The sequence below is a fragment of the Corvus kubaryi genome, unplaced genomic scaffold, assembly GCF_017639235.1.
Source record: "Corvus kubaryi isolate FWS band 111438036 unplaced genomic scaffold, C.kubaryi_AGA036_p1.0 37382, whole genome shotgun sequence".
Taxonomy (NCBI): Eukaryota; Metazoa; Chordata; class Aves; order Passeriformes; family Corvidae; genus Corvus; species Corvus kubaryi.
In genome coordinates, this window is record NW_024581124.1 from 1,899,959 (window position 1) to 1,924,948 (window position 24,990).

At 45.4% G+C, this 24,990-nt stretch overlaps 1 protein-coding gene across 17 annotated transcripts in view; it reads right to left on the minus strand.

Moving 5' to 3' along the window:
- Positions 1-24,990, minus strand: part of FBRSL1 (fibrosin like 1) — a 508,067-nt gene that overhangs the window by 25,638 nt on the left and 457,439 nt on the right. For all 17 annotated transcript variants that reach the window (XM_042035136.1, XM_042035134.1, XM_042035142.1 and 14 more), the window contains one exon: positions 1,094-1,490. In XM_042035136.1, coding sequence (XP_041891070.1) covers positions 1,094-1,490 — 397 coding nt within the window. The remainder of the gene's footprint in view (positions 1-1,093; positions 1,491-24,990) is intronic.

Sequence of the window (24,990 nt, forward strand, 5' to 3'; positions counted from 1 at the left end):
CATGCAAACCCACACCATGTTAATCATTTTGCTCATAGTAATTTGTATTTTACATCTGCTATTATTACTCCATTGCAAGTGATCTAAGTTTTGTGGGCTGAAACACACTATCACTGCAGTTATTAGTTGTGTAATTCCCACAATATCGAGTATTTGTTGCAAGCTAAACCTCAGGGAGATCTTGAACAGTTTGAAATATTATTCACCATTTATACTATGGTGGCATTTACAAGGTAAAACCACAACAGAGCTTACGTATGCAGGATACTATGAAATACACATTAATGACAGCTCTCTGTATTCATATTCTGACCTTTGTGCAGCCAAATATTATGCTTTAAATCAGTTTTCTCATCTTGTTTAAACTAGCCCAGCTCTTGCTTGGGAGGCAAGGCATGTTTTCTGTACCAGCAAAAAGACTATACAGGTTCCAGTTGACTGACTAAACTCTTTTCTCTAGAAACATTTTCACCCATCCTCCTTACTGGACGGAGGCAATTTAAACAGTGGAGCTAAGCCTCCTGCAAGATCTGAACACGTCAGATTGAAGCAGATTTATCAGGCCACACAGGAGCCCTGGTCTCAGGGACACAGTGTTTTCCAATACAGATCACAGGATATTCTGAGTTGGAAGGGACCCACAAGGATCAGAGTCCAAGACAGATATCCCTCTTTTGATGCTGGTGAGACAAAAAACCTGATAACTGTGAGCAAACCTACTTCAATGGAAGTATTTCTGAATATGGAACAAAGGTGTTGCTCAAATTCAAACCCCCTTAAATTTCTAAGGCAAGAACTAGCCAGCTCAGACAAGACCGTGCAAAATTTTTCTTGAAACCGGACTGAAAGGAACATGTGCCTTTCTCCCAGAAGGCGTGCATTTATCACCTCATTTATCATGTTTCAAATGCACTGATCCACCACAGCTGGAAAATCCAGCCTGTAGTCAGCCCATGAAGTCCAATATCCAAAGCATGGACCATCTTACCCCAGACGAGTGCTTGCCTTACCTCCCAGCAATTTCTGCCCAGTGTGAAACAAGCTTTAGCTCAGCAGCAGCCTGAAGATGACGTGAGCATCCCCTTCCCCCTACCTGATATTATTGAGTCCGTTGTGGGCCACCTGGTGATGCACTTGGTAGTTGAGAGGCGGAGGGATATGACTCGGAGGCTGGCTCCGAAGGTCAGGGATTAACTGAGGCTGCGACTGCGGCCGAGGTTGAGGTTGTGACTGCGGCCGAGGCTGCGGCTGAGGCGTGAGCCTGGGTGGTGCTGGTGCTGAAATCACTGGCTCCTTCTTCAGCAGTGGGCTTGCTCTGGCACTTGACGTGGGTGCTGAGGAAGTCGAAGTCACAACGGCAGCGACTGGCTGGGGGCTGGGGATGGGCAGGGCGAAGGGCACGTCGGTGCTCAGCTCCCGGCTCCGCTCTAGCCCAGACACCTTTGGGACATTGGCTGCTTTCGCTTCTGGCTTGTCATTCAAGGTGGGACCTTATGGAGCAACGAGAAAAAGAACAAAGCACGTACTGAAAGGTGTGTGTTTCTTTCTCTGCTTGGTAGAACATATGCCTGGGAAAAAACAAGTCATGTTTCAGCTCGTGGGAGCGCCGTGGGAGCACTGCTGCTACAAGATGGATGTGTGTTTGCGGCTGTCCTTCCACTGTCCTTGGCTGGCCAATCCACAGTACTTTTAGCATGTGTGCAAGAGACTTAGCTGTCATTAAATGAATGCATACTACACAGAACACACAGCTTTGTGACTTCTTCAGAGGCCCAGGGTTATGTACAATAGGAGTGTGAACATGTCTCAAGTTACTGCTACAGTATTTCCCCCTCAATGTAAGTTCCACGTTCATGAAACACATGCCTCGTCATTAAGATATTTCATTTTCTCAATGCTCATTCAAGGTAACCCACATCAGATTTAGGCTCAACTCCAGCTACAATGCACTGTGACCCAAGCATCAATCCTTAATGATAACCCCACCTGTCTTCTAGGATGGAGGCTACCTGGGATCTCTGTAGCAAAGGATGGGACAGCTCTGCAGAGAAGCTGTGACGCTGCTGTCCTCTGGCCACACGCTTGTGTGGAAGAAAAGAATAGAGAATGCTGGAAAAATCCAGTCAGAAGTTCAATGAGCACTGAAATGTAGTCCTGCTTACCCTAAACAGTGCAAACATCTGTATGCATGGCATGCCAAAACTATCAGGAATGCTGCAACTTTGCAAAATGCACCTACAGAGAGAATTCCATATGGAATTACTCTTTCTATGGTGCCAAACTGCCATTTTTCATAATAATTAAGCTAAACAAAGCATCCCAAAGAGTTAAAAGGCTGGAAAGGAAAAAGGGAGGAAAGAAGAGATATTTCAGATCAACCAGTATCCAAAAGGTCGAAGACAACTGAAAAGACCAACATGAAAGCAATTCAACTCCCACTGTAACTCCCTTTTCGCCCTAATCTGTGTATCCTTGAGTGCACACATACCCACAATTACAAGAAAAGCTCTTCATGGGCTACAGGACCTAACATTGTTGGTGTGTTTCACACTCACGGGGGGGGCGGCCCCCCCCGTGCACACACAGCACCTCTGACTTTTAGGAGACATGCTTTTGTTACCCACCAACACGTGCCGGGGGCTGCCTGCATTTCGCTGCCTTGCAGACACGCAAGAGATGCTACCTACACTCATTAACATGCTCCCAACACCCTCACAAACAAATTCCACCTTTGAAATTCTCCCGTCTCATCAAAGGACTGAGCCAGTTCCTGATGTAGGAGGGTGTGGAAATAACACACAACACACACCATGAGCTAATTCTGGACGTGCAGATGCTCTGGCCAGGCGTTTGTGAACCAGCCCATGCGAGGCCAGAGTCCCCACTGTCACTTCCACAGCCTGAGTGCCACCATGCTGGCATTGGATGGGAGGAGGACAGCGATGAATCAGAGCCTGCAGCACACCAGCTCATGTTCTGTACGCAGAATGCCTACGTGGTGAAGGCATCTCCTTCCTTGAGATAAAAGGCAGCTTCCCACACTGCTTCTGGCTCTGCTTGCACTCTCACCAATGCACCATTTCCTTCATCCATCAATCAATCAGCTCATCACTGCATATGTATAAATTCAGAATGTGAGAAGAGGACGAATGGAAACATATGAACTATATTTATCAGCTGAAAATGTCTTGAGGTCTTGGGGCCTCAAACCCACAAGTAACAGGAACAGAAGCCTTTCCAAACACCAGTGTTTTGGCTGGCAGCAAGTACTATCAACACTGTACTTTCCAGCACCTTATATATCTTTACAGGTCTGACACAATGTCTGGAGATCCTAAATTATTCTCTACAATAAATATAAGGCTAACTCTCATTTCAGTGAATTTCTTTTTCAAATACGAATTCATGCATCCCAGGTAAACTGGTTGTGAGATGTAGCTAGACTTGGTTCCAATGCTATTTAGAATTTATTTTTAAAGTTAAATTCTCAGTGCTCTTGCATACCATTATTTTTTATAACGCCACCTATGTTTGTAAACTTTCCTCAGATTTTATTACTAACGATTGAAAAATTGTCATTGCCTAGTCAAGCCAGGGCTCCCCACACGGCATTTTGGAGCAAGTGTGTTCACAGCTGTAGATTCCACTATTTTTCAGGAGCTACCCATTAAAAGCAATTGGGTTTCATTCCTGAGCATAGGTTTCCTCAGAGCCCATTAGCTCTTTACATCCAACAGGCCTCCTCCTACAGAGTTAAACTTCATATTGTGTAATTATAGGCAATGTAGACTAATGGTGTATATTCAAAACACACTGGCACCACAAAAGTTAGTTGAGTAAAAAGTCAATTAGATCCAAAACAAATCAATAAAGTCCCACATTAAAAGCAGCTGTTTGACCAGTTTTATGTGCAACTGCTGATTCCCCGTGGTTTCAGCATTAGTTCTCATCTGCAATTTTCTCAAGGCAAAAGCTCAGGCTCCCTTGCTGACTGAATTGACCAGCCAAGCCTGGTTGTGTTTGTTAGTACTAGGGGTACATGACTAGTTCCTGATGCCAACTTCCATCTCCCAGGATGCAGTACTGCAATATTTTTGTGTTTCGTTCTTGACAACAATGAAAATACCCACATGCCAGTTTTCCTCCTTGCCAGAAAAGCTACAGGCAAGAGTGCATCTTCTCTCCTTTTGCAGCCGTGTTGCACAAAAGCAGAAGCACTGAGAAGGGAAAGATATGATGTGCATTCATGGGCCAGAGGGGAAAAAAGTGAGAGAGCAGAGTCCCCAAGCCTTCTCAGCCACCACACAGGAATGGGAAAATCCTGGTGTTTGGTGACTTTGCTGTTTCTCCTCCTGATGACTGCAATGCACACATGGAGGTCTCTGAGCTATCTTTCCTGAAATCCCTCAGAAAGTTAATTTTAATGATTTTAATGAGAGATGTTGCCCATTATCATCAGGATCTCAAACTCTGTAGTTTCTCTGCAGGATGCTTGAATATCGCTCTGAAGGGAACTACACTGTTGTGTGCCCAAGCTCTGACCAGGCTGACTGCTGCTCACATATGGAAATATCCCAAGGAAACCAAGCAAATATTCCCTTTTGTGCAAGCTGGATCAGGTTGCATTGAGATCCTTTCAGAAATTTCTGTTCTTGGGCTCCTAATCTTGCCCTCCTGAGCAGATGGACCCACGGAGCTGAGCACAACTGCCCCAACAAAAACACAGACCCACCCGACCACACCACAACGTTCTAGAGGCAAAAATGTGTTTATTTTTACCAAGTCCTAGAGTAATTTTCATGCTTAATGATAACAGGCTGAGCCAATTTGCCTAAGACTTGACAGTCAGCTCCAATAATTCAACCTTAATTAAACCTGAACGCATGTCAGTTCAGCTTGTCCCTTCACAGGAAATCTGACATTTGTAATGATTCATGTTCCAGCCATGCTACGGGAAGGCTGGATCACATCTGCCACTCTCCACCGTGCAGAGCGCTACCCCTTTTGAGTATGCCAACTTTTGTTTATTTTCTAACCAAACACCTTGGACTTCTTCCATTGAGAGGTTTTCTTAAATGAACACACAGTGAAACATGTCTTGATCTCATGGGGATGAATGATGACTGAGTGAGAGAGACAGGGAAGAAAAGGCTGAATCTACTCTAACAAGAAAAAAACCTCCAACAACCTTGGATTAGTAATTCTTGCCTCCCTGATTGACTAATTTGTTCATTTGGAGTGTTGCAAAATGTTAACCTCCCTACATCTTGGGCTACCTCCAATTCCAACTTCAACTGGTAAAGAAAAAAAGTAACAATTTTTAAAAGCACAGAGAGCTTTAGCTACTGCTCTGTAAATCTGCAGAAACCAGAGGTGAAGTTTAAGGGAAACCCCAAAGGCAACTACAGCTTAAATTACTGTATAAAGCATTCTTCAGGAGGAGTTACCCAAACCTGAGAGCCCATCAGCCAAGACCCCATCTGAAGTTGCCTGAATTCTGAATCCATGACTGGAATAACCGTGCACTGCCCATCCCCAAGGCTGCACAGGGTGACATGCTTGCCAGCATGTAACTACACGGCATTGCAGGCTAAGCACAATACGGAAAGTCCCAGACACAAATTAAACCTTTCTGTTACAGGAATTTGCTTTCAAGCTGATTAAGAGTAGCTCAAGTGCAAGGGATTAAACATGTAAAGGCTGCTTTGAGAACTCCAATAAGCAGTTACTGTGTTATACAAACAGTACTTAGGGCAACAGCAGTTCCAGCCCTGCCTCTTGCTCTTTGCAAGCTGCTGGTTGCTGCTGAAAGGGGACTGTCAACACACGTACAACGTGATTGGAAATAATCTAATCTTGCTTGCACGCCTTTCCTTTGTGTCTTGAAAAAAAGGAAAGTGGAGTCATTCAGACGTCTTTCTGCAGCCTCCCTCTGCAGTCTCCCTTGTTGCATTCAAACAGCAAGGGTGATGGGGTGATGTGAGAAAGAAATTCCTCTCCTACATCCATCAATGACATCTTTACCAATGGCAATTTCCCAAGAAACACAACAACCACCATCTGTAGCCCATCTATCCGCCCTGTACATATCCTTGAAAACAGACACAGGCCAGACTGGCTATGGTGAACCCTGCTCCATATTCCAGCAAGAAACGCTACAAAAGCACCACTACAGGAATTACACATGGCAAGAAGCTGAGAATTTCAGAGGGAGTTGATGAGTCCCAGAGAAGAGTTTTGAAGCATCAGCCAGGGGAACAACTAAAGAAGAGCAGGACTTTACAACAGAAATAACTAAATGAATGTCAGTGAACATTCTGTGTTGGTTTTTAAAAAAAAAAATATTTTAAATTGAACTTTTAGGCTTCTGCATAATGTATTGTGGATATGCAACATATCATAAGCAGAAGAGAGAATAAAGCATTTTGCATTGACAGTGATAACACTGACACTGGTAGAGTGCTTACAAGTGAAAATCAATATTTAAGTGCTAATTCTTTATCCCTAGATGGCTTTTGCTTTTATATAAATGGCTTTTTCATTGCATTTTAGGAGGGTAGCACTACTTAACACTTTAAGCAATTAGGCTGTTCGCAAAGGTAAGGCAAGCAGAGCTACAGCACAGAAGCTCCCCAACAAAGGGGGCACAGAGTTCCTCCACCTATTTTAATGCAAATCAGCTCAAGATAAGATATAAAGACATGGGACTTGCACATAAAACTACTGTCTGGAAGGGTCCATGGTGTGCAACACAACGATTTTTAACATTACTGAGAAGCAAAGGCCAAGTTTCCATCACGACAGCAGAACTACGCATGAGGTTGTGTGAAAACAATGTTCTCCTGTGCCATGGGCTCCTCTGAGTATCACGGGCTCCTGGCGGATTTTCCACAAAAAATTACAGTGTTTTCCCACAGAGAAAAGTAAACTGAGTGTGAGCACAAACCCTGGAGCCCGGCTCTGAACCCGCACTGCCGAGCGCGGCCGTGGAGCCGGCCTTTGTTCCTGGCGCTGCTCCCACAGCCCATTCCCAAGCCCGAGTGGGAAGGGGCTTCCCAGCCCAGTCTGGATTCGTCCCCTATCACTCAGTTCATTTGTACAGAGCTGTCTGTCAAGTCACATCGCCCCGCCGCAATCTGAAACACCCTCCGAACAGCTGCCACTATCAATTACTCTCCCAGGCAGCCCTGACTATCAGGAAGAGAACTGGAGCGAGCACTTGCCAGTTTTAATAAACTGTGTTGCCCAAGTCATTTAACCTGCTAGATTGCTGTATGCTGGGGCTGTAACAAGCCTTCAGCTTTTCAACCTAGAAGAAAGCAACAGTGGCAAAAAGCTGTCAGCTTGGTCCTCAGAATTAACTTCCAAGGGTGTCTTCCCCCACCCTCCCTCCTGACGTGCCCAAGTTTAAAAGTGCAATATCTTCGAGTCATTTTCATGTGTCACGACACAGAAAGCAGCTCTCATTTTTATCAGAGAGCCAGCAACTCCCAAGAATGAAGGGCTGACATGCTCCACGATTTCCATGTTAGGAGCACACCTGAGCAGAGAGTTCCTCTCTCCTGCACTCGCATGGACACATCCTGTGGGCACTCCCCAGAGCCGGCTCTGGCCACGTGTCGGTCACCACCACCCCAGCAATGCTGATGCAGCCCAAGGGCTTCAGGTTACTCCGACCACCTCGAGGGCTTGGCATCTCCCACTCTCAGTATGATTAAAGTTTCTCCCCCAGTCAGAAACTCATGCATGGCAAACTTACATTTACTTTGATTCTTCCAGGACCGGTAGGAAAGATTTCTTAAAGAAGTACCTATTTAAAATTAAAACACCTCCATCCAGACTAGTGTTTTTGGTCTGTGGCTCATGTATATACCAAGATGTTTGTGAATGTTAATCAATAAGAAAAGGTCTGCCATCACTAGTATTAATTTGAACATAGGGATCTGCTGTCCACCAGAAAGCTTACTCAACTCCACAAAGCAAAAAGATTCAAATGCACTACACAATGTTTTCCTCAGCCAGCTCTGTAGATAAGAGCCTTTGTTGAGAAAGTTTGAAGCACACAGAGGTTTCACCCCCTCCTGCAGAAACTGAGGAGCAACAGCATTAAGATCTATGGACTTGATGCCTATTTGCTGCTTTATGGTTCTTTAATGGGATGTTTTATTCCTAGAGATTTGAGAGCTTTCCATGCTCTATCGAGGCATGTTAGCTGTAAGCATGCATGATGACACACCAAAGCTGCAGGAGCTGAATGAAAATGGGTGCCAAACACAAGGATTGGGGCCACAGCATAAAGAAGAAGGATCACCATTCAAATCCCCCCAAAGTAAGTCACACTGCATTTTCCTAGCAATGCTGCTTCTAGCAATGTCTCAATGCAAAGTTGGAACTGGATTTGCAGCTAAAGCACCTACTGTGGATGCTGGCGTTGTAATGAGATTGAAAGTTTCATACAGGCTTTTTAATCTAGGGCTATAATAATGGTGAATCAAATGGGTTGAATCTCTTCAGCACTGCTCCTAAGCAGATGCTGAATGCCTACAAACCAGTGACGTAGAAGCCACGCTACTTCTCTGGCCAGAAATCATTACTAAAGCTTCTTGCAGTTAGATACGAAAGGTGTGTTTGCCTTGTTCTGTTTTTTTAATGTGTGATGGCCTATTGTACATCTAATCTGAGTGACAGATAAACAACAAGGTAAATAAGTTATTTAGAAAGACACTCCCCCAATATGAAAGCAAGCAAGCACACATCCTCAACTCCAGCTGTAAGCTTTTAAACAGACAGAACTGTTATAAACCAAGGAATCTTTTGATTTTAATTAGGCAAACAAGGGCAAATAATAAACCATCAACTACTACATTACCAGAGAAAATGTACTACTTTTGCTGTTTCAAATCCATATCGATTCCCATCTAGCCTGCGAGTGAGTTATTAATCACTCCAATTAAATCATGAACACAGGTCTTTACACTGAAATTGAACCCCCACCAATAGATCAATAACTCAAACCTCCAAGAGCAATTACTGCTCAGCATAATAGAGCAGCTTGTTACACAGAGTTCCATGCAGACCACAATTCTCTCTGTCATATCCTTCACAGGCAGTGCAAACAAACTGGGAAAAGAAAGATTTTATAACTATTATTTTCAAAATAAACAGACATCTGCTTAGAGTTACCTAATCTCTCACATCACAGAGGCAGATCTGCCAAGGTCACATTGGAGACATGATTACATTTTTTCACAATTTGTTATTCTAGCAAAGCCCTGATAAGATTGAACTATTGAAGTTCACACTCTGGTTTAATTTCAAGAGGTTAAATGCCAAATCCTTTTCTTATTGCTACAAGGAAGGGATCTGCCAGGCTGCATAATACCCTGTGTGGGCTAAGACAACAATTTTGTTTCATCTGCACAGTTTTATGAAGGTTTTGATTTTTTTTTTTTTTTTAATGACATCAGAGAGCTCCAAACTCCCAAAGAATGATTTAAAGTAAAATCAGAAAGTGAGACTTTTCCGGAGGAGCATGAATGACCTTTTGGATCTTCCAGCCTGGAGAAGTTAAGTCAACGTCTGGCTGAGAAAGCACACTTGCTAACCAAAACCAGAGAAAGGCAAGAAAGAACATTCTGAAACACCAGATCATCTCTGCTGGGAACAGATGATTGCCCTAACCAGCCAAACGTATGCAGGGTCACAGAAATCCCCCCCTCTGCCTTGGAAGACAACTGATGCTTGTCCTGATGCTATGAAAGAAGAACTGTCTGCGCTCAAGCTCTTGGCTCTCCGTCCTTTCCAGGTGAGAGATGTTTTTCTGAGCATTCTTGCTTCTGACAGGCTGGCCCCTTCCCACAGCCCTGGCGCCCCATCCATCATCCTTCATTAGGGGAGCTATTGGCAGCCAATTAAGTGGTGATGGACCCACACCACAGAGCTAATCAAGACGAGTTCATACTTTACTCTTCAGCCTACGGCCACTGGCTCCTGCCTACCATGGGTGTCACATTCCTGCTGCTTCCCCTTGCTGCTGTCATGGAAACATGGCATCAGACCAGGCAACACCAGAAAAGCAGCAGGTAGAGGGGCAGTGTTACTGCTGGGGTCTTACCATGGCTTCCCACCAGGCACACAGGCAGCTTTTACCAAAGGAAGGCTGGGAGATTATCTATTCCCGACTGCAGCAGAGGCAGAAAGAGCCCAAACAACAGTTTTCTTCCTCCCTAAAGGGTGGCAAACAGATCTGTTCAGAAACAGTCTCAGTAACGTGACTGAGGTCTGTACCTGATGTTATGGCTGGAGCTGTGAGAATGCAAAGTTGTGCTGCAAGGGGACGGAGTCTCTGCTACGCAGGAACCAAGAGGAGTGACTGACCGTGCACAAATTAGCAAAATCCCATCTTGTTTATTTGTTATGTCCAGCCCTCACAGCTCAGTAGCTGCTGTCACATTAGTGCTAATACGCTCATAATTTGTGAAAACAACACTTGAGGTTGAGTGCTTGTCAAGTGGGGCCACTGCTTTCCAACCAGCAGCTCCTCATACCCTGCTGTCTCCCACTGCCCTCCCTCTTCATTCCCAGGCACAAGGAGGCACCTTCCAGGCAGATCCCTTCCCTGCATTTAGCAGCAGCATATTACTACCCTAAACCAACATGTTGAGCTGTTACCGAATTGCCTCCATTCTGCTAGCAGTTGTGCAGTAGCACCTCTTTTCATTAACTTGGTTGACAATGTAGGGTCAAGATGAAGAGAAACTGGAAGAATTTTCCTGCAAGCTCAAAAGCAGTAAGGCCTCACTCCTGTTTGCATGGTCAAAGTCCAGCTCCTGAGCTGCTGCAATTGCATCTTAAAAAATTGAGATATTGAAACTAACAGTCTGAATATATTCAACAACATTTCCAGTTGCATCATGGATAATTAAAATATTTAAGGGACAAGCTGCAAGTTGTTAATCGGGGAACATTTACTTGAATGGTGTGTGCCCTTTGGATTTGGTCCCTATGGCAACCAAATATTCACTCCAAAAGGATGCGCTGGAAGAAGCATGTCAGGAGCTGCCTCAACATTTTAATTCACAGAGTGAGCAATGAATAAATACAGCTACTGACAGCACAGCACAGGCAAAAAACCTTTGAAAACAGCATCAGGAAGTCACAGATGGCCTTTTGCTTTTTAAGACTGAAAAAATTCACTCTTCCTTTAAACACACCCTGTCAAGAAAACTGGACTGTCTTGCACGTGAATCACACTTATTAACGACTGCTAACAAAAGCTCTAGAACAGAGGAGCTTTCCTTCACTTCAGTTCTCAATCCTTGATTTTTTGTGACTGTGTTTCCCACTCCCCGCAGTGGAAGGTGTTGCATGGTCAGAAAAATCTTTTCTGTCCCACCTGGTGCAATAGGAGCCACACTTTGAGAATGTAACAGCATGTGAAGGATGGCTTTGCAGAATGCTTGAGAAGAAAAGTGTGAGGGATGATTGGTTTTTCCTTCTAAACAAGAAAGAGTGGTTTGGTATGCAGTAAGGCAAAGAAAAGAACACTTCACTACACTGCAGAAGGAAAACACCTTCAGCATGATCTCAGTGTGGGAAGTGCAGCTGCAAAGCTCCTTCCAGCTTCCTCCTTTGATGAAGTGTGAATTCTTCAATGGGCAGTAGAAATTTTGGAAATATTTTAGTGCTGGATATGTTGGAGGATAATGTATGATCTGGCATCTAGTAAGACCTAACAGAGGAACACTGTGCTGTGCATTGCAATGGAATCACACCCTATTAATGAAAAGGTACCCTTGAATCTCTTCTTGCGTGAGGGTTTATGGCTGTGGAAAAAAGTCTTACAAGGCTGGAGGGTGCAAGGCAGCACGGATTGCTGCGATGCCAGCCTGGATGTGCAAAAAGCCTGGAACAGTCATTCAGCACTTGCAAACCCAAATGTGTGCTCTACACTCCTTTTCCCATTGACTCCTTGGGGTCCCTTTACATACACTGCAGTGGCCCTGCAAAGGTCATCAAGCACAACAATTTCCACAAAGCTGCTGGATGGAATCTGCAGCAGGTTGTCAGGGCCATGGAAAACCCTTGTGATTCTGACATGCATGAGACTACTCACTGTAATGAGGGAAGTCACTCAGGAGAATATTCTCTGCCTTACTGACTGAGGTATTTGGCTTTCTTGCTGCCTGTGGTTTGCAGGAGCCCCAGCAGCACATGGCTCTGAGCTCTCCCACTTCCCAGCAAAGCCACTCTCACAACCCCCATGTTACCCTCTGAGATGGAATTGGGCAGGGACTGCCACATCTAACCTCTGTCTTGGGCAACAAACAAGTACAGGCTCAGACTTCTGCAAAGATAATCACAGGAATAGTCTGGTCTGAAACTGCTGCACATTTTCATTTCAGTATTGGGTGAAAGAAAAGAGACAAGTATGTGGGCTTAGCCTGCAGATACTTTTCCAAGACAGTAATTGCTGCATAATTTATATTCTTGTTTTTACATGTTTGCCATGTGTACCAACAATCCCACTGAATTCGCTCTGAGTTTTTCCTTCAAGTCCTCTCCATGTCACAGTTTTTCCGAACTGCACAAACACAAACAAGCCTAGAGTCCAGTACTAAGCAGCTACTTGAGTCTGGCAAATTCCTGTATTCCCAGATTCCTGCACATTAGGAGGGGAAAGTGGGGTCCAAACTAATTCTCGAGAGTTTCCGCTCTACATCAGCACAGCAGACAACATCATTCACTCATTATATCTGTATTTCCTTACAAGCAGTTCTCTGTGAAGTCAGAATTGAGCCTTTCCATCTCTACCCAAAGCCACCTGCTCCCCATCAACTCCAGATCCCCCAGGCTGGAGGAGTGCTGCCCTCTGCACAAGGGAATGCTCAGAAATAGTAAGTATTTGCGACTGATAGGAAATCTTAGCACAGTAAGAAGCAATTTATAGCTTCTGTACCAAAGAGGCTCACAGAGAAGTGCAACAATGCAGCTCCTCATCTCAGCCCTTCAGCAATGGTTTGAGGTACTTTTGCTCATATTAAACTAACTGGAGATGACATCCTAGATCCTTGCAAGGAGGGGAAATTCATTTGTTCTAATGGACCCCGAAATGGTTAATCAATTCAACGATTACAAATGAAATGCCTCATCTCTCAAGGGGCAGAATCCAAGGGCTGGTGCCACTGGTTTTGGTTTTGAGGACACAATATGGTTTTGTTTTTGAGGACAACACTCCAAAGTGTCAGCAGTTGGTTTCAGGGGAAACCACCTCCTCCCACATTAACATATTCATTTGCAAAATCTATCACATATGTTGCGTGCAAACTGGCTGAGAGATGATTCAGCTCTGACAGCATGACAGCCTCTAGCCCAAATATCTGAAAGTAATAAAATCCACACCATCCTCTTGATTCCTCACCCTAACAGAGAAGTGACCTATATTTGCTTTGCTCTGTCAGCGTTCCCAGAAGACAGAAAACAGTAGCACTGGTCCATGCTGGGGCTGTGGACCTCACAGTGGGGTAATTGCCACAAGAAGAACACTAGCAACAGTGCTTTTGTTACAGGTTATGCTCATGGCTAATGGCAATGACTGGGCTATCACATTCTACCTTATGGTCACTCCACAAGCAGGAATTAGGCCAGGAGGGACAGAGCACCCATTATTTTATATATAGAGATGGGAAGCAGGGGAAATGATGGAAGAAGCTCTCACAGCCAGTTAGTATTCCTGTGTTTTTAAGATGGTTCTCCTCAGCCCTTTGTTTCGCAGGCAGGCTGGCTCTGAGCTGGGCTGTTCCCAATGAGCTCTCAGCCTGCCAGAGGCTCGGAGAACCTGCTCTGAATGAGTACGTTTCTTCCCATGAATTTGTTAAAACCAAAGCCAGATTCCCCTTATGCTGGGTGCTGCACATTTCTGAAAAATCCTGTCCTCTTTTAAGACTGAACACAACCACGAGTGGCAGGAAGGAAGCAAAGATATTCCCCATCATGAAAGGAGGAGAAAGACACTGAGGGAGCAGTCAGCCTCTCCGATGCCACACCACATCTCTGGGGACTGAAGCTTTGCTGCATCCACAAGATAAATCCACCTTCTCCCCCTGTTCCCACAGCAGCAGAGAACAACTCCCCAGATACCAGTGCTGGCATATGCCAGTAAAGGTCTCCCTTTTCTTCCTTGTGTAAGGCATTTCCCTCCCCTTCATTTTATAAATTACCAGAACAGACATTTAAATGTTCAAGAATAATCTGAACAGAGTATTCATGCCTTGGGCATTTTCATGCTCTACAAGGAGTGAAACAAAAGGGCCTCATTTAATACCTTCCTACAGCATTCCCAGTTCCTGCTCGTCCCTTGTGAATCTCCAAAGGCAAACTCTCAGTGGTTCAAGGCTCCTGAAATACCCCATCCCTCCCTTCTCCCTTTTTAAGATGAGCTTCTAAAGCAAATCTTGCTGGCTGACAGGAACAGGTGGTAGGAATCCTTCAAAGGAGAGAAAAATCATTTGTAACTAATAAAAGGAGAGGAAAAGTCCAATTCCCGTGGTTTTACTGAGCACCCGTGGGAGTCGCTCAGACGGCAGGCACATCCTGCTGCTTTGTGTGCTTCTGTGCCCCCAGGCACCCCAGCCCTGCAGCTGCAGGACAGGCAGGATGAATGTACCTGCACCCACTGCCTCCTGTGATGCCAAGGAGCAGGGTGGCTCTGCCTGCTTTATGGGGGATTTCAGGAAGACTGCATCAGTTCCAGAGCCTGATGGGACGGGCTAAGGGCTGAGCCTGTCTTCTGCCCTGGATTTTGAGATCTAGCTTTACAAAACCAGCAAAAGCCTCTATCCTTTTCAAACATATAGAAACCATCCAATGTTTGAACAAAGTTTTGTGCTAGATCAAAAAGCCAGACCTGCAAAACCCTCCTTGGGGCTTTGCTTTGATTCTTTAGCAAAACTCTCCCCCCTGCAGTAAGTTTCTGATCCTCAGCCTTGGAGAGAAACATCACAATATACTGAGGTGAACAATATACCTTAATCTCTTGCCTTATACTTGACAGGTAAAGAAGTCTGACTTGGAAAGGACGCCCAGGACACGGTTGGCAAAGGCTGGGCTCGCTGTGTGGCACTTGGAGACAGCAGCTCTCCTGGAAAGAACTGCAGCCCCAGGACAGCAGCTCGCTCCCCACCTCCCCTCTCCAGCCCTGCCATCCGCCTTTCTTCTTCCCTTATTGTCAAAACTGCTGAAGGGAGAGGCGACAAGCTGGAAAGGCATGGCCAAGACTTGAGAGCGAGAATTCAAAGCACCCCTGCTGTGCTCCAAAGTGCTGTTATGGCTGCTCCCTGTGTGCAGGGAATTAGGATATGGTCTCCAGTCCAGCTACAAGCAAAGAAGGCGGAGGAATAGATGTGCTTTCTGCAGAGGCCTCAGGTATTGCTCCTTTCCTGTATTTGCTGGCAAGCACAAGGCACAAAAACATCCATGACCAGGAGCAAATGCTGGAATCCAGGTTTATCTGGATGTGATCTAAGGGATACTTCACTATGATGTGGCCAATGCAGTTGTTTGTTCAAGAGTTAAAAGGAAGGAATATTTCTTCCTATGGAGGAGGATCAGGAAATTAAACCTGGACTTGACTCAGCTCTTCCTCCTTTCTCATATGGGTTTCTCTTCACAAAGAGGGGGTGGCAGTGGGTTTGAATGTTCTCCAAATGTGATTTCCCTTCCCTCCACAAGAAATTTATAGAGAAAAAAGGTCTGAAGTCCTTGCAGTCTTCTGCAGACATGCCACATTCAGAAGCTCTGGGCTTCTCCCCATTTCTTTGGTTCTCCATATCAATTTTGCCTGTTCACAGTCTGAAGTCAGCCTACCCCACCCCACGCACTGCACATACATTTGGTGAAACTCCATCACTGATCAGCTTTTCAGCAGCCAGCCCCACACCAGTGCCAGAAAGTCTATTTAGTTTGTAAGCCTACAAAGCCCAACACATGCCTTTACACACCCTGGAACAGCGCTGCAGTATTTACATCCCCTCCAAAGAACCACAAAACCATTTATCACTGTATGGTCATGCTCTACTTGTCACACACCAGCGCTGGCATCCTGGAGAGGACTGTATCACAAACAAGCACCCACCTCAAGTACCTTTGGGGTATTCAGCATGTTGTGGCTGCACTGAATTGGTTTCTGACCAGAAAAGAGAACACTTTCTTCAATCACCCTGTAGAAATGTTTTCCTTATGGGCAAACTTCAGAAATATTCACCGCCCGATATTGAGGTTGGTTTCTCTAAGAGCTAAGGATCGTAAAGTAGCCACGTGTTTAAACAAGAGGTCATTATCCACCAGCTCCAGGGTTCAGTGCAAGCTTCTAAGCAAGGAGCAATTTGAAAATAGAGCTGGTTAAAGCACTAACAGTAATTTAGTGTAGTTTAAGTTTCTGTTTTACTGATTTTTCTGGCTAAGATTCATAGTGCTATCAAATTAGCATCTGGTTATCTTGTTGAGGGGAGTAAAGTCAATAGTCTAACAGGCCCATTTTGCTTCTCTTTACTGCTGCAGTTGTGTGACTTCATTGCTATTGAGACCTGAAGGCAAAGGACACAAGGACAATGCCCTGTGGCAGATGCCAAGCTCCTGTTTTGTGTGTCATACAGCACAGTCCAAAAGATGGTATTTCAAACACAGCAATCAGAAGAAACTACTTCTACTCAGGATGCCGTAATACCAAAGATTTAACACTAAACTTACTAGTTACCACCCAATTATAGGAAGCGAGATTTTTCAAAGGCATGAAGTCAACAAGAGATTGAGAGTTTGACCCAAATCTTTAGAAGCTTTGTAACCACACAGTTCACCTGCACCAAAACCTGGAAGCTTTTCAGGACCAACAACAGTAGCATATAACAACATTTGCTATTCAAGCAAATGTGCTCTACTAACTCTTTGCAGAGAAATCACTTTACCCAACACCAACCTCCTCAGTCTCTCCAACTTCATCTACCCAGTGTGGTAAGAAGAAAAGCTCCTCCACACCCTTCCTTCCTCTCCCTCTCCTCCACCTCTAGACAGCACATAATTTTCAGCATTGGTTTGCTGCCCTCGGCGTTCCACATCGCTAGACTGGTCAAACCCACAGATGGAAGGAAAGATGCCTTTCCAAGCCCACCTCTGGAAAGACAACAGATGTGGTAGGAAAAGCCCTGCAAGCTCCCCTCGTTCCCTTTGAAACCCGAGGAGGACAGATGCGCAGCACATTTGAAATTAATTACAGCAAAACCTACTGCATTGTTCTCTCCTCCCCTTCCTTTTCCCCTGACCCCCTCATTGCAGAGCTTTCACTGGAACCTCTGTGGTGTGTATATTTTCCTAAAGTTGCCAGGGCCAAAATGGTACAGCTGAGACATTCACAGAAGTCAAAGAAAGTGCAGGCCCAGGTTAGTGCACAGGGGTACAATAGTTCCTTAAGAGCGAGCGTCTCCCCCGCCGCCGCCCCCCTCCTCCCAAACCTTCCGTCTCTAATGAACCTTTGGTGTCTGTCCACAAAAAACAAACATCAATCAGGCAACAGGCTGTTCCTTTTCCCCTGTTGCTAGTCTGAAATAACAGTCATCCCCCGCTGGGCTGGGAACGCCACTTCCCTCTCCAGCACACATACGGGATAATAAGGGGGAGGCGAAGGAGGGAGGAAAACCCGCTCCAAGGTGCCAGAATACACAGCAAGCCGTGCCTTTCAGAGCCAGAGAAAACTTGGGAACACAACAGCTTTTGATTCCTCCTGCTCCACTGGGTACGTTAATTATTTAATAGTTGGCTTGTGAATTGGTGGTGGTGGTAAGAACAGGGTGGAAGGGAAATCAGGCTTTCCCCTCCCTGCCCCCAGTCCCCTCCTTGTGCTGGCAGAATCGAGTGTGCACACACACGTGTGTGTATGTGTGTATGTGTGTGTAGCTTTGGGCATGCCTGGCAGCCTCCTCTGTGCCATGTCCTCTCTCCCCACCCACACAAGACTGTCCTTGTTGGCCTGTGACCACAGTGGCCATAGACAGCATGGGACAGCATCTGGATCAAATGATGCTTGGGGCAAAGAAAGCCCGTCTGCTCTCCCTTTGCAGGCAGATATTTTTCACATATTATGCTTGGGGGAAGGGCACTTCGAAGTTTATATTGGATTTCGACAGAGTTGGAAATGGAGCTGCAAATCAAACAGAGATCAGCTTATGATTTGCAACCAGGGCTTTCTAGGTGTCTGAAGCAACACTTTGGAAGGAGCGTAGGGAAAAGGAGAATGTAACTACATCTCATTTGGATGGAGAGGACTCACAGATGTTAGGAATATTTTTGATCAACAGCTTTCCTGGCACCGATTGTGGTGGAATCCACAACCTTGATGGCTAGCTGAGTAAGAAAGTGCTGGCAAGCTCCTGACTGCATGCAGGCAATTTGCAATGCTGCCAGTCAATATTTCAGTGAAAACAAAATTGCAGGGATCATATTAAAAGAGGGGAAAACAGAAAATAAAACAAAACAAAACCCAGCCTTTCCTTTTAAGAGAAACTCTGATACAAACTGATAGGAAAGTCCCTTCCAAATCAAAACGCAGTCTTTGTTTGTTAAAAATTAACACGCTGTGATGGGAGCCCTGCCGTGAGCACGCAAAGGCAAGTCTGCCAGCAGCAACAGAAGCAGACACAGCAAGAAGTGGCTTTACACGGGGACATCTGGGTGGCATGTTTAGTACAGGCCTGCAGGAAATGATGCAGGAAGAGGTTTATAGTGGTGTCCATTTGGTGGAGGAAATGTATGCAGCAGGCACGGGTCTGAGCCAAAAACCTAGACTCAGTTCTCTTCAATCTTTGGGAGGAGAGAATTGATGAGAGAAAAGGAGAGAGCTTCTCTGGCAGTGTTTTCAAACCCTGGCTCTGCACGTAGCCATGCTGGCCTGTTAGTGTGAAGCAATGGTATTACTGGGGGAGACTGCAAGCAATGTAGCCCAGGTAGCATTTCTCATTGGACCAGCCTTGAGATGACTGACATGGGCTCTTGGGGGCATCTAAACTCCTGGTACAGCTCACAGAGCCATCTGGAGTATCTTCAGAGGTCTCTGAATTGCTCCCACCTGTGTGGCTGGCAAAAGGGTGCTCTGCTGCTCACAACCCTTTTCTGCCCTGGCCTCAGAACTAAGCTTGGCTGACTGTGCTGCCAGTCAGTGGGGAGTCCCCAGATGTCTGCTGAAGGCAGCTTTAGAGCACATACTGCTAGAATGACATAAAGAGTCCAGAGACTAGCCTGTAACACAAAAATATTTCAGGCCAAAAGGTACATTTTGCTCAGGGAACATTTTTGTTGATACAATGAAAGGCATAAAATAATCTGCTCCACTTTGGTTACTAAATTGATCAGTACGGAATGTAATGAACATATTTTAGTTGTTGGTTGCATGTTTCTAGCTCAAAGACTGGTTCAATAACAAAAATAATGACATCTTCATTATTGTATAAACATTCAATGCTCACACTGTAAATTTCTTCCTCCAGCCATTACGCCTCTATTAAATCACATTGTCTCTGCAGGGCTTGCACTGTGAGCACCTCTCCTGTGCCCAGAGAAGGCCAGCCATGTACAAAAGCCAGTGGCTGGGGACAGCTTAGCTGTTTGGAAGCCAAATCACATAATACTGAGAACATTAAAATGTTCGTTGTTTCATCCAACAAGGCTGGCCCTTTTCTGCCACCCTGCTTTGCACAGAGCTTCCCAGGGAGCAGGCTCTGGCTTTACAAGTCAACGCAGCTTGTGGTGGGTTTGCAAACTCTGATGAGAACTTCAGTGATGCTGCCTGATCCTGCACTTCCCAAGGTGTCCCAAGGACAAAGACTCATGGGACTGAAGGGACAAACTCCTCTTCCACAGGTTTCACAGTACGAGACACGGAGCATTCAGACAGATCTCTCCCAAAACAGGATTGTCAATAAATATGGAAATACAGAACAAACTTAGCAGACACCAGCAGCAGATGCAGGTTCATAGATGTCTGCTTATTACCAAGCCTCACTCCAGCTGAGACTTAAATAGCCTCCTTTATGCACAACGGGAGAGGGAGCGGAATTGAAGGAAACTGGCAATTACACAATTTTATTTCCCTCCTAGCCCGTTCGCTGTGCATCAGGTGGCTCTGCACTCACACACGAAAGGCGCTTGTGAGCACTAAGTGAAGCACAAAGCCAGCTTGATGCTCTGCTTTCACTGGGAGGAAGTTTCTGTGTGCTTTTCTGGATGTGGTGCAAGAGCACAGTGAACACATTATTTTGCATTATTTTGAAAGCACCACGAGTGCCTGAGACACAGGGACTTCCAGGCTGCACTGTGTCTTTTCCAAGGCTGCAACCTCTCCTGAACATGATGGTGCTCAGAAACAGATGCCAGGGTCTAAGTTTAACACCACACAGGGATTTATTTGTATAGATGCATCTGTAATCTTATTCCTCACCTTTTAATACAAATTTCTCCTTTCTAAAATCTCCACCCAAACTCCAGTGGGTGGACTGGCAAAGCACCTACCATCCCATAGTGCTTGATGATGTACTTGGGTGCAATCAGGCTCTCCCAGCTTTGCCACTCACCTTGCTGATACTTTTTAAGAATATATCTCCAACAAGGCAAAAGTTAATGTCCACTTCACTGGAGAGAGATCTGGAACTCTGACTATTCCCTTATGGATAAAAGCCTTTAAGAATTTATTAGTGATGAAACCAGTATGTTTCTTCAGAAACTTAATAGGGTTCCATAAAATTACTTCAATAACTTAAAAAATTTAATGGTGAACAAGAACCTTTCCACAGGCTTTTTGAACTGTCCGACAGAATCCCAAAGTGGGGATATAATTCTGCAATAAATTTTGCAGGATGGTTAAAAAAATATAAAAAGATTTTAATTTCCTATTGCCTCCTGCAAGTCCTTGCCATCAATTTAAAGCAACTACACGAACTAAAAGCACTGTAGTCACTTTTCTGTCCCAGCGATTTATAAGAAAATATTTACTGTTTGGGGAAAAAACCCAACAAACTAGAACAAGTATCCTTTTCAGAAACACAGACATGCAAACACAACACACTCTGCCAAGTCCTGCTCTTATACATTGATGTAAACCCAAATAAATACAGGGAAGTCAATGGAGTCAGTATGGCTTTACCTGGCTGAACTGAGCCCGGGAGCTGGGGCCGAGTGCCCGGAGCAGCAGAGATGGAAGGAAAGCCTCATGCTGTGAGTCCCCAGGCAGCTCGGCAGCAACATTAACAGGCTCCACGGGGAATGTGTTCAGCCCTTGTTAGCAGGAAGGATGGCCAGCGAAGCACGGAGGTGAGGGAAGCAGCGAGCACATGCGTGCACAGCTCACATGGCTATTAAAGGAGAAAACGGCAGGAACCCCATGGCTGAAAGCAAGCCCCAAACCCAGCCTCCCTCCTCCCCTCCCACAGGACAGGAACAGAGAGCTCCATCACTTACAGCACTGATTTCAAATGAAGCTAATACAGAAAAACCAAGCCCAAATGAGAAACAGCATGGACTGCTACAGGCTGATCAGGACAGCGGGGTCCTGTCATCAGCCCCACCCCTGTCCTGGGAGAAAGGCCTCAGTCTCTGGAGGGGCGGTGAGAGGAGCAGGAGAAGCAGCAACATGCTGACAGCATCCTCTTTTCCCGAAGTCTCTTGCTGGGACTTACAGACCTCGCTAGCATTGCACACAAAAGAGTAGCCACATCCATTTGCAATTAAACAGCATGCCCTGGTCTCATTGATCACTCCCACTGATTGCCCAGAAGGGAACACCAGCTGACCCGTGGTCAGACCCAGCTCCCCCCCGCACCAGCACTGCCTTGTCAAATCCCTTGTGGACAGCCAGGCTGCCCTGCTCTGTGCCGGTGACCTGCACTGTGAGGGACTGCTGTGTCTGCAGGAGTCCCTAATGGGCTATTACAGAGCACAGCACAGCTGCCCACGGGTACCCTGTCAAACTGCTCCACTAACACAGAAACAGCTTGGGGGGAGAGCGGCTTGGAGAGGGGCATTGGAGAGCTGGGGAAACCAGCACAAGCCCGGGCTGAGCAGAGTCTCAGGTCAGGGGGCTGGAGAGAACGGGGACTCTCCTTTGCAAAGAGCAAGCCTGACTTAAATCCTGGGGATGCAGTGGGCACAGCTCAGACCCGTACCAGACACCTCCCCTCATCCCGCACTGCAGTGCTCGCCCATTGGAAGAGGGAATCAGGTTTACCCCCAGCGTTTAACTTTCTCAGAAACTGAAGCTTTACAAAATCTTCCATGAATAAAACATGTCTCTGAGGTATTTTAAAAGCAGAATTGAGAAGACCCAACAGTTTTGTGGGGGCTGCAACTGCTGCTCTTAACATCGCCACCCTACAGCATCCTTCTGTGCTGAGATGCAACCAGGGACCGCAGCTGGAGACAGCACTGAGACTTTACCCGTTGGCTTTTGCTACTCAAAAGAAAAACAAACTATAAACAAGGAGTAAAAAGATGGTATCTTTCAAATGCCCTTTAAAAGCCTAGGCAACGTAAACTACTGCATGCACTTGGAAGGAATTTCTATTTTTTCTTCTGATTTACAGTTTGATGGTCCTTTTATCTAGTTTTACATGAACCGAGAGAAGCTAGAATGTGCCTACTCAATCAATATGAGTTTGTGCTGGCCCGTTCAGGATATATAATATTTTTCTTCTATAGTTTATTTTAAATAAAAAGTATAATTAAAGAAAATAAACCACCCACTTCATAACATTTATACAACGAAGACTTTATTTATTTTATTTATGTTTTGGTGGGCAAGGCACAGCATGCTGTTAGCTTTCTGTGATACTTAACAAAGCCGCATTTGAAATTTAAAATCTTTAAGGAAATGAACAAATTCTGTGGAGGAAGGGCAGTTGAGCAAAGAGACTTCTTACATTACCCTAGATAATTGTGCATATATATGTTTCTGTGAGTCTCTCTCTACTCCAAAAACATATCCATGACTTGGAAGCTTTAAATCAAAAAGCAATTTCAGTCTGTAATTCTCAAATAAATAATTAAACACATTTTATCTCCTACAGTATTGCTTCTATTCATTCTAATCCCACTGACGGGAATGCAGCAACATACCCCACATCCTTAAAATAACAAAACAAAACACAAGATACCAACCAGAAGGCCTGGAAATGTTTATAATTCAACTTTTCAACTCTCCTGGCTGCAGCCTGAAGCTACAAAGAAAGCTCTATGCTGGCTCACCGGAAGGGGAGAAGCCCGGAGATGGCTGTGCAAACCACACGGCCACCGGTGCAAGCAAACCCTGCCGGCCTGCACGAGGCAGCTCTCACTTTGGGAGGCACACAACACTCAGTTTGTGTCAAAGTTAATAAATTATCCACTTTTGCAGTCGGAGTTTTACCAAACTAACCGGACAGTGTGGTTAAAGTGAATGGTCTCTTGCTTGTCCATCATTATTTCACAGACAGCTGCTGCAGATAGGGATGGCTATAGCCTGGACTAATAAATACATACAAAATAGCTAACAGGGGAGACAGAGAGTGCATTCCCACTCCCAAAGAGAAGGCTGAACTTTCCAGAGCCTTGTCTGCTAAATCAGAAACTACAAGACTAAAAGACTGCACTTACTGCACTATTTTCTGTCTCTGGTTTTGGTTTGAAACGCGGGTAACTGGCTGTGACTTAGGTGATTATCTCGCTTACCCACGCTTTTTGAAAATCGAAGTCCTCCTTCTCAGACCACTGTGTAATTATGTATATGCATATGCAAGAAAGCTAATGGCAGTGCAAAATTAGATAGAACCTTTCAAAAAGAGGATGCTGGGATGGGCTCACACACAGGATTTAGCATTAAGCTCAGGGTATCCAGTATTGCCAACCCCAGAAGCATTTACAAATCACAAATTATCTTTAAAACAAGGTTAAATCCAAAGTATTTGAGCTTTTTTATGACTGCCTGCTGTCTTTGAAGCACAGAAGAATAAGAAGTTCCAGGCTCTTCTCTGTAGTCAGGAAGACCAAAGCCTTGCCTAAATAATGAAATTAAATCTTAGATTTTGGTACAATCATCTGAGGGCCTGGGTTTCATGAAAAACAGAGAGTCCTGGAAGCTTGGGATAAAATCACAAGAGATGCAGCATGGGGAGCAGATCAGCTGCAGAGCATCCCGAGCACTGTATAAATCATAGCAATATGGTTGCTATCTAAATAAATGTGTTACTTATTTATTATTACAGATGCTGCTGGGGAAATTTTTGCATGCCTGTAATCATGGTGGACTCTTGTCCAAAGGTTCAGCTGTAAATTATCATCCCCCTCAAGTTCCCTGGTTGTGCAGGTAATCAAGCACAAGATGGTGACCTCATCAAAATGTAACCAGAACATGGGGATAAACTGAGATCAAGAGACAGGATGAATCTCAGATCCTGCTGTGGACCCCACGCAAGAAAACTGGGAAAATTTATGACATCTCTCCTGACCTCCATTCATGCAAAACACAGCCTGACCGGGTGTGGTGAGACTCGTTTGCTCTGTCTGTGCAGACCTTCCAGTGATGGAAAGCTCTCCCTCCTGGCACAGTAAGGGAAAGCCCTGAAGAAGAGGTGGGCTTGGCTACAGGAGATGCTGTCCCAGCCCAGACAGGGAGTCTCTGACCCTGACAGCTGGAGACAGAGCACCGGGGGACAGGACCAAGGCATGCAGGCAGCATGGCAAGCCCGGGAGACACTGGGCTCCTGATTTCCCTGTCAGTGCTGAGCATCTTTTCAGCTGTGCTGCTGCTGCAAACCTGTGCCAAGCACGGTATTTTGAGCTCAGCTGCATTCAGGTTGTTTTCTGCTTCACCGGGCACTTACAGGCTCCTCCTGGAGAGCTGACTTGCCGCTCTCCCATCCTGCCCCTGCCCCCCTGCCCCTCCTTTCCCCTCTCACCGTAATAACCATCAGTTTTTAA